The sequence below is a fragment of the Salvelinus alpinus genome, chromosome 11 (assembly GCF_045679555.1).
Source record: "Salvelinus alpinus chromosome 11, SLU_Salpinus.1, whole genome shotgun sequence".
In the NCBI taxonomy this organism is placed as follows: Eukaryota; Metazoa; Chordata; class Actinopteri; order Salmoniformes; family Salmonidae; genus Salvelinus; species Salvelinus alpinus.
This window is the reverse complement of record NC_092096.1, coordinates 58,079,540-58,093,423: the sequence shown is the minus strand read 5'-3', so window position 1 is coordinate 58,093,423 and position 13,884 is coordinate 58,079,540. Positions and strand designations below refer to the sequence as shown.

Sequence of the window (13,884 nt, the reverse complement as noted above, 5' to 3'; positions counted from 1 at the left end):
AACTCTTTTTTTTCTTTTTCTCGGTTTACTGATTCTCTTTCTTTCATCTCTCTTGCTACAGAATCGTCATCGTCTGTGATCGTTTTTATGGATACCACGACAACGCAGACTACAACTCGACCGGCGACGGTTTCCATGACGACCACGCCAACAACCAGCTCCACCACAACCACCAGGGCCTCTGCGACGACCCCCGTTGCCCAGCGACCGCGCACCACCTCGACTACTCTGCCGCCGCCATTGCCGCCAGCAGAGGGCAATATCCCAGAGGGCAACACAAGGTCGTCCCCGTCCTCCAAGCTCCCCAACGTCGGCATTGAGTACTGTAACCCCATGATCATGTCAGACGTGTCTTGGCCCAAGACCAGACAGGGACTGGTGACCAGGCAACCATGCCCAACTGGAACAATAGGTAATGGGTTTGTTCTACTTAATACTGTGGTTAGCCTGCATCAGGATGGCATTTATTGTCATGACTCTTGACCTGGAGGCGTCTCTGCAGAGTGGTGACTAGCTAGCACACCCACAAAGTTGTAAAATCTGATTTTGAACCTAACCTTAACCAGACTGCTAGCCCTAATACTTAACCTTAAGTTAAGACCAAAATGTCATTTTTTGTTTTCATAAATTTTTACAATATAGCAAATTTTGACTTTGCAGCTTGCCCATTAAGCGGAAATCGCTCAGTTCTGCCTGTAGGACAAGATTCATGACAATAAACGTCAACCTGCTAGCCTGCGTCTGAAATGACATATTCGCTGGGCCCTGGTAAAAGTACATAGACCACTATAGGCCTACACTAGGGTCATGTACAGTTGGTAGTTGTCAAATATAGCAGCTCACTATCCGGGGTTGAATTATCTGACAGTGCAACAAACATGTCAGTTTAATTGTTATATGTGTTGCATATGTTTACGTGAATTATGGCATCAAACAACTGCTTAAAGCACTGTGTAGACCAGGCACCGTAGGGAATGTCTGAAGTATCACCAAAATAGATTAGTGATCCCTGCGGGAATCAAACCCACAACCTTTCTATCGCCATGCTTTTACCAACTGAACCCACTGTATGGAATATTGAACATTATGCATAAGGATGCCATGAGTCTGGCCCTCGGAGACAAACCAGAATCCTCTGCAAGCTCCTGAATTGGCCCCTCAGGAATGGAGCTGATCATAAAAGGCAGAGCTTTCCCCTTAAATCTGCTCTTTCTCACTGGGGGTGAATTTCCAAATGTAGTCATGCAGTTAACTCAATTAATCGTGACCCCCCCCCTGACCCCCCCCCCCCCTTCAGTTTTCCCGAAATTTGTCGTCAAACACATTCTGCCGTTGATTTTCTCAACTCTGTACGGCTACCAATATTCAACTCATTATGAAAGCCTATTGAAGTGTGACGTTTGGCTCGCCTGAATGTTTCCCTGAATGTTTCCCTGAATGTTTCCCTGAATGTTATTTACAGGAATGTTCTGTTGTTTGTATGCATCCTCCCATGCCTTATGTTCGACTCGCTGAGAGTAGAGAAGCTAAAGATGGCAACGGTACAGGGCGTATGGAACCAAGACGTGGAATCCTCCCCTACGCTTCTTCAATCCCAGGAAACAATTAGCCAAATAAATTAACACTAAACTGTTGTTGTGTGTGTGCTCTTTAACGAGGACCAGGCGCTTACTGTAGCTCGTAAGGCGCCACGTCACTCGTTTCTTCGTCTCCTCCTGTGCCAACTGGAATCAGTTGGCTCAGGTCAAAAGGAATGGATACCAACATATTAAGATCCGAGAAGGTCAGGCACCTCTGAAATGAAGTGAAATAGTTTTGAAGTCAATAGTAAGCATAGATCCACATGGAGAGAGTGATATTAAAGAGAGATGGAAGAAATGCATGGGAATGTTGCCATTAGGATCAGTATCGAGGTATTAGAAGATTTGTGTTGTAACATGGCGCCCATGTTGGCAAGGGTGTCAGTGGTTGTGTCCCAGTGCTGCTCAGGGCCCGTATTCACAAAGTATCAACATTGAAGTGCTGAAATAGGGTCAGTTTTGCTGTTTAGATCATAATGAATATGATTATATGGAAAGGAGTGGGTCCTGATCCTAGATCAGGGCTACTATTTTTAAGATACGTTTTGATCACAAGCCCAGAAGTATTGCAACCGGGTTTGGGGACCGTCTTGTCTCTCGCCTTCTTTTCATCATTACCTGGCGACACCAGTCCCCGCGACGTGGCCTCTCGAACGCCTCCGGCGTACGGCACAACAAGCGGGACACAAAACCACCGAAGTAGAGGACGGCTTTGAGTTTCCTCACAGGCTGTCTTTGAAAGTTCCTTGAAACCCTACCCTATCTCTCTTTCCCTCCCTCCAACATTCTCTCCCTCTCTCTCCATCTTTTATGTATTTCTCGCACCATCTTTCTCTCTCTCTGTCTCTCTCACTCTATCGTTCTCTCGCCATCTTTATCTCTCACTCTGTCAGGTTGAGGCCTATCTGATAAACCCATCAAACGTTAGGAAGTCCAAGGAGGACTGGGAAGGAAATTGTGTGTCAGTCAAAGTTGATATCAGTTAATGTTCGCAGTCTGTCTCCCCCTCCTCTCTATACCCCATGGACATGTATCAATCGGAGACTAGTGTTTTTCTTCCCCAGTCATGGAGTTGATAGTTAAAAAAAACAAAAAACACAATTGCAGTTTATACACAGATTGAATATAAACACTATCAATGGCATAGCCCACATGAACTTGTCCTGTTTTCCTCGATCTGTGTCCCTTTTCAAATGCTGTGCATCCCAAATGGCACCCTATTCCCTTCATAGTGCACTACTTTTGACTAGGGCCCATAGGGGAGTGTGAGTTTATATAGACGCAGTCACCGTTTTATACGCAGAGTTAGTAAAAGCGCTGATAGGGGCGTAAGTCCCATTTTTAACTGACCCTTTTTCAGAAGCCCTGTGTGACCCAAAGGCCACACACACGCGCCACTCCACATCCCCGTCAGTACCAGTCGTCTCCCTCAGGCAGCATTAATTGACCTTTCGTAACGAACTCCGGGATTTCCGACTTAATTGGAACACAGTTTGGTGTATTTTTGCCAGGGGTTCAACTGTCGCACCCGTTTAACACATGCAGAGGTGCGCCGACTCTTAATGACTAGATTCACACACTATCCAATATACCTCTGTGGGCCCTGAAGTGCTACCACAAAAATAAATGACTTAATTTAACATGTAGATGATTTAATTTAGCGTGTAGATGATAAAACCAGTCGATGACATTCATTTTTTCACATCCCCCCCCAAATATATTTATTTTAACATTAAGTTGAATTGGTTTTAAGGACATGGTAGTTTGATTGGGAAATTGATATTTCGGGGGCAAAGTCGTGACATGCACATTCATACGGACAAACGCCAACAGATTGTATGAGGATGAACAATGGAAATACAGGCAAAGCGGTTGTGAGAAACAGTTGTTTCGAAACACGCGTCTCGCAGTGGAATAGTTTTTTTTTACCCTGGGGGATTGTTGGGTAACTGAAGCATGGTCTTCAGATTAGCGTTGAACCCCAATTCTGCCCTCAACTCTCCCCCTCCAGACATACGTTCAGGGGACCAACCTTTGTTTTCTTACCAGCACAGTAAATGTCGTTGGTAGCATAGCGATAATCTCCAGAGATAGCTTTGCTATATGCTCTATTGCCTCTAACTCTGAGTGTTGTTTTCTTCCACAGGCGTGGCCATGTATCTGTGTATGGGGCCCGAAGGATACTGGGACCCCCAAGGGCCCGACCTCAGCAACTGTACGTCCCCGTGGGTCAATGTCATCACCCAGAAGGTAATGAGCCCCCAAGAGTCCCTACTTACAGATGCACGCACACTCGCGCATGGACACACACTTCGCGCTTGGCAATTCACACTTGTTCACTTGGCAACAATGGAAACTTTTTCGACCAAGGGGATACTACGCCCATCCTCTAGGACATGGCCACTGTGTTCCACTGGTTTTCTTTGTCCCTGCTGAGAAGAACTTAGTCAATTAATGTCCACTCACTATAGACCCAAGGACGACAGTTGAAAGCAGCTGTCTTAGAAAACTTTCCTCCCTACTGCATTGAGTTCACAATGTTGGCCAATACACCCACTACACAATTGTGCCCCCCCCCACCCCCCATTCTGCCATTTTCTTTTGGCCCAGAGGGGTCTATCTCATTCCCCGGACGAGAGTTACTCGAAGAGCTCCACGCATTCTGTGTATAAATCTATAATGGAGTGGCACTCACAGGATATGTGGTTATTGGGGCTACAACAGTAGCGCTAGTAGTACTAGTAGCATCACTATCCCTGTTTATGAAATGCATCGGATCTCAAAAAACTCGGAGGAGCCCGAGGCATGCGGGGCAATAACACTTATAATCCACTCCAGAGCGGCAAATTGCAGCCCCTTAACCAAACAGCGCTTTGTGGATATGGATTCACAGGTGGCTAAAAAAAGTGAGAGAGAGAGGGAGGTAAAGAGAGAGAGGGAGGTAAAGAGAGAGAGGGAGGTAAAGAGAGAGAGAGGGAGGTAAAGAGAGAGAGGGGGAGGTAAAGAGAGAGAGGGGGAGGTAAAGAGAGAGAGGGGGAGGTAAAGAGAGAGAGGGGGAGGTAAAGAGAGAGAGGGAGGTAAAGCAGAGAGAGGGAGGTAAAGCAGAGAGAGGGAGGTAAAGAGAGAGGGGGAGGTAAAGAGAGAGGGGGAGGTAAAGAGGGAGGGGGAGGTAAAGAGGGAGGGGGAGGTAGAGAGGGAGGGATAGGGAGGTAGAGAGAGCGAGCGAGAGGGAGGTAGAGAGAGAGCGAGCGAGAGGGAGGTAGAGAGAGAGCGAGCGAGAGGGAGGTAGAGAGAGAGCGAGCGAGAGGGAGGTAGAGAGAGAGAGCGAGCGAGAGGGAGGTAGAGAGAGAGCGAGCGAGAGGGAGGTAGAGAGAGAGCGAGCGAGAGGGAGGTAGAGAGCGAGCGAGCGGGAGGGAGGTAGAGAGCGAGCGAGAGGGAGGGAGGTAGAGAGCGAGCGAGAGGGAGGGAGGGAGAGCGAGCGAGAGGGAGGGAGGGAGAGCGAGCGAGAGGGAGGGAGGGAGGGAGAGCGAGCGAGAGGGAGGGAGGGAGGTAGAGGGAGAGCGAGCGAGAGGGAGGTAGAGAAAGAGCGAGCGAGAGGGAGGTAGAGAGAGAGCGAGCGAGAGGGAGGTAGAGAGAGAGCGAGCGAGAGGGAGGTAGAGAGAGAGCGAGCGAGCGAGCGAGAGGGAGGTAGAGAGAGCGAGCGAGAGGGAGGTAGGTAGAGAGAGCGAGCGAGAGGGAGGTAGGTAGAGAGAGCGAGCGAGAGGGAGGTAGGTAGAGAGAGCGAGCGAGAGGGAGGTAGGTAGAGAGAGCGAGCGAGAGGGAGGTAGGTAGAGAGAGCGAGCGAGAGGGAGGTAGGTAGAGAGAGCGAGCGAGAGGGAGGTAGGTAGAGAGAGCGAGCGAGAGGGAGGTAGGTAGAGAGAGCGAGCGAGAGGGAGGTAGGTAGGTAGAGAGAGCGAGCGAGAGGGAGGTAGGTAGGTAGAGAGAGCGAGCGAGAGGGAGGTAGGTAGAGAGAGCGAGCGAGAGGGAGGTAGAGAGAGAGAGAGCGAGCGAGAGGGAGGTAGAGAGAGAGAGAGAGCGAGAGGGAGGTAGAGAGAGAGAGAGAGCGAGCGAGGGAGGTAGAGAGAGAGCGAGCAGGAGGGAGGTAGAGAGAGAGAGCGAGAGAGAGAGGGAGGTGGAGAGAGAGGGGGGTAGAGAGGGGTAGAGAGGGGTAGGGAGAGAGAGGGGTAGGGAGAGAGAGAGGGGTAGGGAGAGAGAGAGGGAGAGGTAGAGAGAGAGAATGAGAGGGAGGTAAAGAGAGAGAGGTAGAGGGGGAGGTAGAGAGAGAAATGTAGATGAGGTAGAGAGAGAGAGGGTGAGGTAGAGAGAGAGAGGGTGAGGTAGAGAGAGAGAGGGTGAGGTAGAGAGAGAGAGGGTGAGGTAGAGAGAGAGAGGGTGAGGTAGAGAGAGAGAGTGAGGTAGAGAGAGAGAGTGAGGTAGAGAGAGGGGGTAGAGAGAGAGGGGGTAGAGAGAGAGGGGGTAGAGAGAGAGGTAAAGAGTGAGAGAGGGGGCGGTAAAGAGTGAAAGAGGGGGAGGGAAAGAGGGGGAGGTAAGAGTGGGGTAAAGAGAGAGGGAGGGAGGTAAAGAGAGAGGGAGGGAGGTGAAGAGAGAGAGGGAGGGAGGTGAAGAGAGAGAGGGAGGGAGGTGAAGAGAGAGAGGGAGGGAGGTGACGAGAGAGGGGTAGAGGTAGAGAGGGGGAGGTGACGAGAGAGAGAGAGGGAGGTAAAGAGGGAATGGGCTGATGTTTTGGCTGTCAACTACAGCTCAGTTCCATTCTTTTGAAATCGATATGGAGATGATTCCACTCTTCTGTTCTATCCTTTACGATAATGTCGCTCTCTGTTTCCTGACTCAAATTCATAGTCTATTATAGAATGCATCTCACACGCAAAGCAGCAAAAAACTTGACACATATACACTTCTCCCCTATGCACATACTTGGTGGGAGTGACTATTGGAATATGGATACATTTTTAACAAAAGTGTTATTAATCTTTATTACGCAAATTAGGCATGAGCGATGTGCCTGTCATCCCTCGTTGTCGCTGTGGCGACAGGGAATTTAAATGAAGATCAACCTGTCAGGCGTCCCAGAATTCCGTCTGGCGCTTATTTTCACACCACTGTCCCTGGTTCTTCTCATTAACAGAAAGACGCAGAGAGATGAACTCGGAGAGAAAGAGACTGGAATTGAGGGAGTTGAGGCTGAGAGAGAAGGAGTGATTGGGATAGAGATGGGGGAGGCTGAGAGAGAAGGAGTGATTAGGATAGAGATGGGGAGGCTGAGAGAGAAAGAGTGATTGGGATAGAGATGGGGAGGCTGAGAGAGAAGGGGTGATTAGGATATAGATGGGGAGGCTGAGAGAGAAGGAGTGATTGGGATAGAGATGGGGAGGCTGAGAGAGAAGGAGTGATTGGGATAGAGATGGGGAGGCTGAGAGAGAAGGAGTGATTGGGATTAGAGATGGGGGAGGCTGAGAGAGAAGGAGTGATTAGGATAGAGATGGGGAGGCTGAGAGAGAAGGAGTGATTGGGATAGAGATGGGGGAGGCTGAGAGAGAAAGAGTGATTGGGATAGAGATGGGGAGGCTGAGAGAGAAGGAGTGATTGGGATAGAGATGGGGGAGGCTGAGAGAGAAGGAGTGATTAGGATAGACATGGGGAGGCTGAGAGAGAAAGAGTGATTTGGATAGAGATGGGGAGGCTGAGAGAGGAGTCATTGGGATAGAGATGGGGAGGCTGAGAGAGAAGGAGTGATTGGGATAGAGATGGGGAGGCTGAGAGAGAAGGAGTGATTGGTTTAGAGATGGGGAGGCTGAGAGAGGAGTCATTGGGATAGAGATGGGGAGGCTGAAAGAGAAGGAGTGATTGGGATAGAGATGGGGAGGCTGAGAGAGAAGGAGTGATTGGTTTAGAGATGGGGAGGCTGAGAGAGGAGTCATTGGGATAGAGATGGGGAGGCTGAGAGAGAAGGAGTGATTGGGATAGAGATGGGGAGGCTGAGAGAGAAGGAGTGATTGGTTTAGAGATGGGGAGGCTGAGAGAGAAGGAGTGATTGGGATAGAGATGGGGAGGCTGAGAGAGCGGTGACAGACCTCACTTTTTCTTACTTTGGCCATAGCTGTTCTTATTAAGATGGAGAGAGAAACCGAGAGGAAGAGAAGGGGGAAAGAAGAAGACAGCTTCTCTACCCTCCGCACACTGTCCACACAGGGTCGGGGTTCTCGAAGAAAGGCAAATTAAGCCGGTGTAATTGGATCTGCTAATAAACACAGAGGCAATGATTGCAAGGGATGGCCAAGTAAATCATGTGAGACCCTTTGCCGTGGACACCGCAGTCTCCCCCTAATGCTTCTATTAATTCCTTTTATAGTACACTACTTTTAACCAGAGCCCTACGAAATCTGTTCAAAAGATGTGCACTACATAGGGAATAGGGTGTCATTTGGGACATTGTCCCAGACTTTGACTCCTACAGTGCATTTGGAAAGTATTCAGACCTTATTCTGAAATTTATTAAATGTATTTTCTGTCATCAATACACACACAATACCCCATAATGAGAAAGCAAAAACAGGTTTAAGAAATGTTAGAAAATGTATAGGAAAAAACCCCTGAAATATCACATTTACATAAGTATTCAGACCCTTTACTCAGTACTTTGTTGAAGCACCTTTGGCAGTGATTACAGCCTTGAGTCTTCTTGGGTATGATGCTACAGGCTTGGCACATCTGTATTTGGGGAGTTTCTCTCATTCTTCTCTGCAGATCCTCTCAAGCTCTGTTAGGTTGGATGGGGAGCGTCGCTGCGCAGTTATTTTCAGGTCTCTCCAGAGATGTTTTATTGGGTTCAAGTCCGAGCTCTGGCTGGGCCACTCAAGGACCTTCAGAGACTTGTCCCGAAGCGACTCCTGCATTGTCTTGGCTGTGTGCTTAGGGTTGTTGCCTTGTTAGAAGGTGAACCCTTGCCCCAGTCTGAGGTCATGTGTGCTCTGGAGCAGGTTTTCATCAAGGATCTCTCTGTACTTTGCTACGTTCATATTTCCCTCGATCCTGACTGGTCTCCCAGTCCCTGCCGCTGAAAAACATCCCCACAGCATAATACCTCCTCCACTGTGCTTCACCGTAGAGATGGTGCTAAGTTTCCTCCATACGTGACTCTTGGCATTCAGGCCAAAGAGTTCAATCTTGGTTTCATCAGACCAGATATTGTTGTTTCTCATGGTCTGAGAGTCTTCAGGTTCCTTTTGGCAAACTCCAAAAGGACTGTGATGTGCCTTTTACTGAGGAGTGGCTTCCGTCTGGCCACTTTACCATAAAGGCATGATTGGTGGAGTGCTGCAGAGATGGTTTTCCTTCTGGAAGGTTCTCCCGTCTCCACAGAGGAACTCTGGAGATGTGTAAGTGTGACTCGGGGTCTTGTTCACCTCCCTGACCAAGGCCCTTCTCCCCCGATTGCTCAGTTTGGTCGGGAGGCCAGCTCGAGGAAGAGTCTTGGTGTTTCCAAACTTCTTCCATTTATGAATGATGGAGGCCACTGTGTTCTTGAACTTTCAATGCTGCAGACATTTTTTGGTACCCTTCCCCAGATCTGTGCCTTGACACAATCCTGTCTCGGAACTCTACGGACAATTCCTTCAACCTGATGGCTTGGTTTTTGCTCTGACATGCACTGTCAACTGTGAGACCTTATATAGAAAGGTGTGTGCCTTTTAATTTATTTTATTTTATACATTTGCAAAAAAGAAAATAGCTATGTCATTATGGGGTATTGTTTGTAGATTGAGGATTTTTTATTTATTTAACCCATTTTAGAATAAGGCTGTAACACAACAAAATGGCGAAAAAGCCAATGGTTATGAATACTTTCCGAATGCACTGTACTGTATGTATGAAATATCAGAGGAAAGAAGTGCATCATCCACGAACACAGCCGACTAAACACAGATGTCTGACTTGGTTAGACTCCTAAACATGGCCCAAATTATATGTAGCCCAAATGCTGTCTCTTGGTCTTCACTAAACCCGGGGCTAATCGAATGCAGGAAGCTACAGTGAGGGAAAAAAGTATTTGATCCCCTGCTGATTTTGTACGTTTGCCCACTGACAAAGAAATGATCAGTCTATAATTTTAATGGTAGGTTTATTTGAACAGTGAGAGACAGAATAACAACAAAAATATCCAGAAAAATGCATGTCAAAAATGTTATAAATTGATTTGCATTTTAATGAGGGAAATAAGTATTTGACCCCTTCTCAATCAAAAAGATTTCTGGCTCCCAGGTGTCTTTCATACAGGTAACGAACGGAGATTAGGAGCACACTCTTAAAGGGAGTGCTCCTAATCTCAGTTTCTTACCTGTATAAAAGATACCTGTCCACAGAAGCAATCAATCAATCAGATTCCAAACTCTCCACCATGGCCAAGACCAAAGAGCTCTCCAAGGATGTCAGGGACAAGATTGTAGACCTACACAAGGCTGGAATGGGCTACAAGACCATCGCCAAGCAGGTTGGTGAGAAGGTGACAACAGTTTCTGTGATTATTCGCAAATGGAAGAAACACAAAAGACCTGTCAATCTCCCTCAGCCTGGGGCTCCATGCAAGATCTCACCTCATGAAGTTGCAATGATCATGAGAACGGTGAGGAATCAGCCCAGAACTACACAGGAGGATCTTGTCAATGATCTCAAGGCAGCTGGGACCATAGTCATCAAGAAAACAATTGGTAACACACTATGCCGTGAAGGACTGAAATCCTGCAGCGCCCGCAAGGTCCCCCTGCTCAAGAAAGCACATATACATGCCCGTCTGAAGTTTGCCAATGAACATCTGAATGATTCAGAGGACAACTGGGTGAACGTGTTGTGGTCAGATGAGACCAAAATGGAGTTCTTTGGCATCAACCCAACTTGCCGTGTTTGGAGGAGGAGGAATGCTGCCTATGACCCCAAGAAACCATCCCCACCGTCAAACATGGAGGTGGAAACATTATGCTTTGGGGGTGTTTTTCTGCTAAAGGGACAGGACAACTTCACCGCATCAAAGGGACGATGGACGGGGCCATGTACCGTCAAATCTTGGGTGAAAACCTCCTTCCCTCAGCCAGGGTATTGAAAATGGGTCGTGGATGGGTATTCCAGCATGACAATGACCCAAAACACACGGCCAAGGCAACAAAGGAGTGGCTCAAGAAGAAGCACATTAAGGTCCTGGAGTGGCCTAGCCAGTATCCAGACCTTAATCCCATAGAAAATCGTTGGAGCTGAAGGTTCGAGTTGCCAAACGTCAACCTCAAAACCTTAATGACTTGAAGAAGATCTGCAAAGAGGAGTGGGACAAAATTCCTCCTGAGATGTGTGCAAACCTGGTGGCCAACTACAAGAAACGTCTGACCTCTGTGATTGCCAACAAGGGTTTTGCCACCAAGTACTAAGTCATGTTTTGCAGAGGGGTCAAATACTTATTTCCCTCATTAAAATGCAAATCAATTCATAACATTTTTGACATGCGTTTTTCTGGATTTTTTTGTTGATATTCTGTCTCTCACTGTTCAAATAAACCTACCATTAAAATTATAGACTGATCATTTCTTTGTCAGTGGGCAAACGTACAAAATCAGCAGGGGATCAAATACTTTTTTCCCTCACTGTATAAGCTTTCCAAAAATAGAGGGACCTTAGGAAGAATAGCAGACCTTCGGAACCATGCTCCAAATCAGATCCAACCTCACCTCTTGAATGTTCCTATTGAATTTATTGTATATCCAGATTTTAAATGTCTTAAAGCTGTGTTTAGCACTCTAATTTTGACCAGATGAAATGTTCTTTCTGAACGGTAGTCAAATCTTCTGCATATGAAAACATTTCCCATTTGAATGGAACAGGTGTTATTCAATTAAATGTCTGGGTAGTAGAAACAAAGAAAGCTAAACATAAAGTTATTTTTTTCGTAATCCAATTCAAGATAAATTAAAAGCACAGAAACACATTGCACTATGAAATGAGACTCCTCGAGACATCATTAGGCCTCTCTGCTTGGCAGATTTATATGTTGTAATTTAAAAACCAAGAGACACGACGACTACAAAAGCGGTTGCTAGTTTGTGGGCAAGTGGAGACTCTTCGGAGACAGTCTCATCCATGGCTTGAGGAGATGTTTTTATTCAATTGTTTCCCTCAGAAAATGTAAATAGGTACGCTCTCCAACCAAGTGGCGTACATAGGGAATGATTCGTGGTTGTGCTTTGAAAACATTTGTTTCTCTTCCTCCATAGTCTAAACAAAAAGCTGTTACATGCAATACAACAATAGACTGAGAGAGAAAGAGAAGGGGGGGGAGAGAAAGGGGGGGAAGAATAAATTGATTGGTATGAGCAATATGGTGTAACTTCCACCTAGTGAGGCAAGGTCGAGCTATTATCAGATTGATTACAAATGTCAAATCATCTCAGATCTCCACAGGTGCATAAAGGCGTAGGGTTTAGGGGATGATTTGGGATTGGGCCAGACAATTGGAGCTTGAGAGGGGGGATTATTGAGGATAGATGGAAAGCAGGAAAAAAAAAAAAAACGTATTTCATACCTAAAGACCGCCAAAGTGAAAGACTGGAATGATCAATGTTGTTTTTTTGCCGAAAGATCTCGCCAAAGCACAGTCACGACAATCACAGAAGTTCACGAGACAAAATGAATTTCAAACAGGCGCCATCCTCCGTGTGTGACATGTCTTCCCCCGAAAGCTAGCAGCCATTAGTTTCACGCTGCCTATAGACTTTTAGGGGAGACTTGTCTCCATAGTTGACTACATAATTGTTTCCTGATAGTCTATTAGCCCCCGTGTGCATTCAATTAAACATTTCCTCACCTATTCAATTGCAGGCGATAGTGATATAATCAGGAAATCTGTACATGCTAAACATTATTTTCTAACTTCAAACATTTTGTATAGGGCCATTTGTCATGTTAGAAATGTGTATGTTGAAAATAATACGTTCAATGCAGAGTATGTGTTTAGATACAGGGAGACGGATGACTGTAGGATTGTATTTATTTATGGTGTAATAGTGTTTGACTTTGTCACACATTTGAGACTGGAATGGATTTGGTTCTAGCCCCTTTAAATCAAATAGCATAACATAGTTTATACTTATACACTGGTCATTCAGCAACATTGAATGAAATATTGAATCCTCATATTATTGATAAGCCAAATAGTGATAATTCTGTCCAAAACCTCCAATTTAGACCAGGCCAACTGGGTTCATGTTTGGCCAGCCCATCTGCATTTGCCCGAACTGCCCTATGACCAGTCCGTTGGTACTATAGCTACATAGCATGATAGTCAGTGGTTAATTGCATACTGTGTACGTGTCAATGTGAATACGTGTCTGCCATCATGCTTGGTTAAATATGTGTATGTTGTTTTTCCAGCTCAAAGCAGGAGAGACTGCAGCCATCATTGCCAGGGAGCTGGCGGAGCAAACTAAGAGTAACCTTCAGGCAGGTGACATCACCTACACAGTCAAGGCCATGGGTCAGCTTGTGGACCTACTTGACGTGCAGCTGAGGAACCTTACCCCTGGAGGAAAAGATAGTGCAGCCCGCAGCCTCAACAAGGTAGGTTACTACCTCCAGTCTGGGATAAGCAATGGCTGTGTCATTTCCTTTCCTCGTCTCCTTCCCTTCGGGACTTGTTGATTTGACAGATTGTGACAGGCGAGAGCAACATAACCAGTAGGGTTTCCAACCTTTCGCTTCGCCTATCCAGATTGTTCAGCTCAATGGTCCACCAAGGACACAGGATGAGGAAAGGAGGATATATATGAGAATTGATTCATAGCCGAAGGCAGAACTGACTTTATTCACCTTTTCTTTGTTTCCTTCAATCTCGGCAACTTTATTTTTCACCGGTGGAGGCCAGACAAGGATTTCAAGCCAGTCAAACCTGAACAGTGGGCATTGTTTTAATGATCTGTACTCCGGCCACAGCACTGTCATACCAAATTATCTCCTGCATTATTTCTCGCATCTAGCGATCTGCCCGGGCCTAAAAAAAAAAATACTAAATCTAGAAGCAGCCAGACGCAGGGGGATATCTCAAAGCCTCTACCGCATTCTGCTTTCTATTACCAAAAGTCAGCTGGGGTTATAACTAATTATAACAGCAAACGCGTGGGTAGGATTATTCCAAAGTAGGTAGACTTTTCAAAGAGGTCATACGGATATTCCAGGCACGTCTGAAGCGGTTCTCATGCCATGCTCGTTT

The 13,884-nt window shown here is 46.6% G+C and overlaps 1 protein-coding gene across 6 annotated transcripts in view; it reads left to right on the top strand.

The window, feature by feature from the left end:
* Positions 1 to 13,884, top strand: part of LOC139534554 (adhesion G protein-coupled receptor L3-like) — a 301,582-nt gene that overhangs the window by 193,440 nt on the left and 94,258 nt on the right. For all 6 annotated transcript variants that reach the window (XM_071333764.1, XM_071333763.1, XM_071333762.1 and 3 more), the window contains exons 7-9: positions 62 to 412; positions 3,727 to 3,830; positions 13,050 to 13,235. In XM_071333764.1, coding sequence (XP_071189865.1) covers positions 62 to 412; positions 3,727 to 3,830; positions 13,050 to 13,235 — 641 coding nt within the window. The remainder of the gene's footprint in view (positions 1 to 61; positions 413 to 3,726; positions 3,831 to 13,049; positions 13,236 to 13,884) is intronic.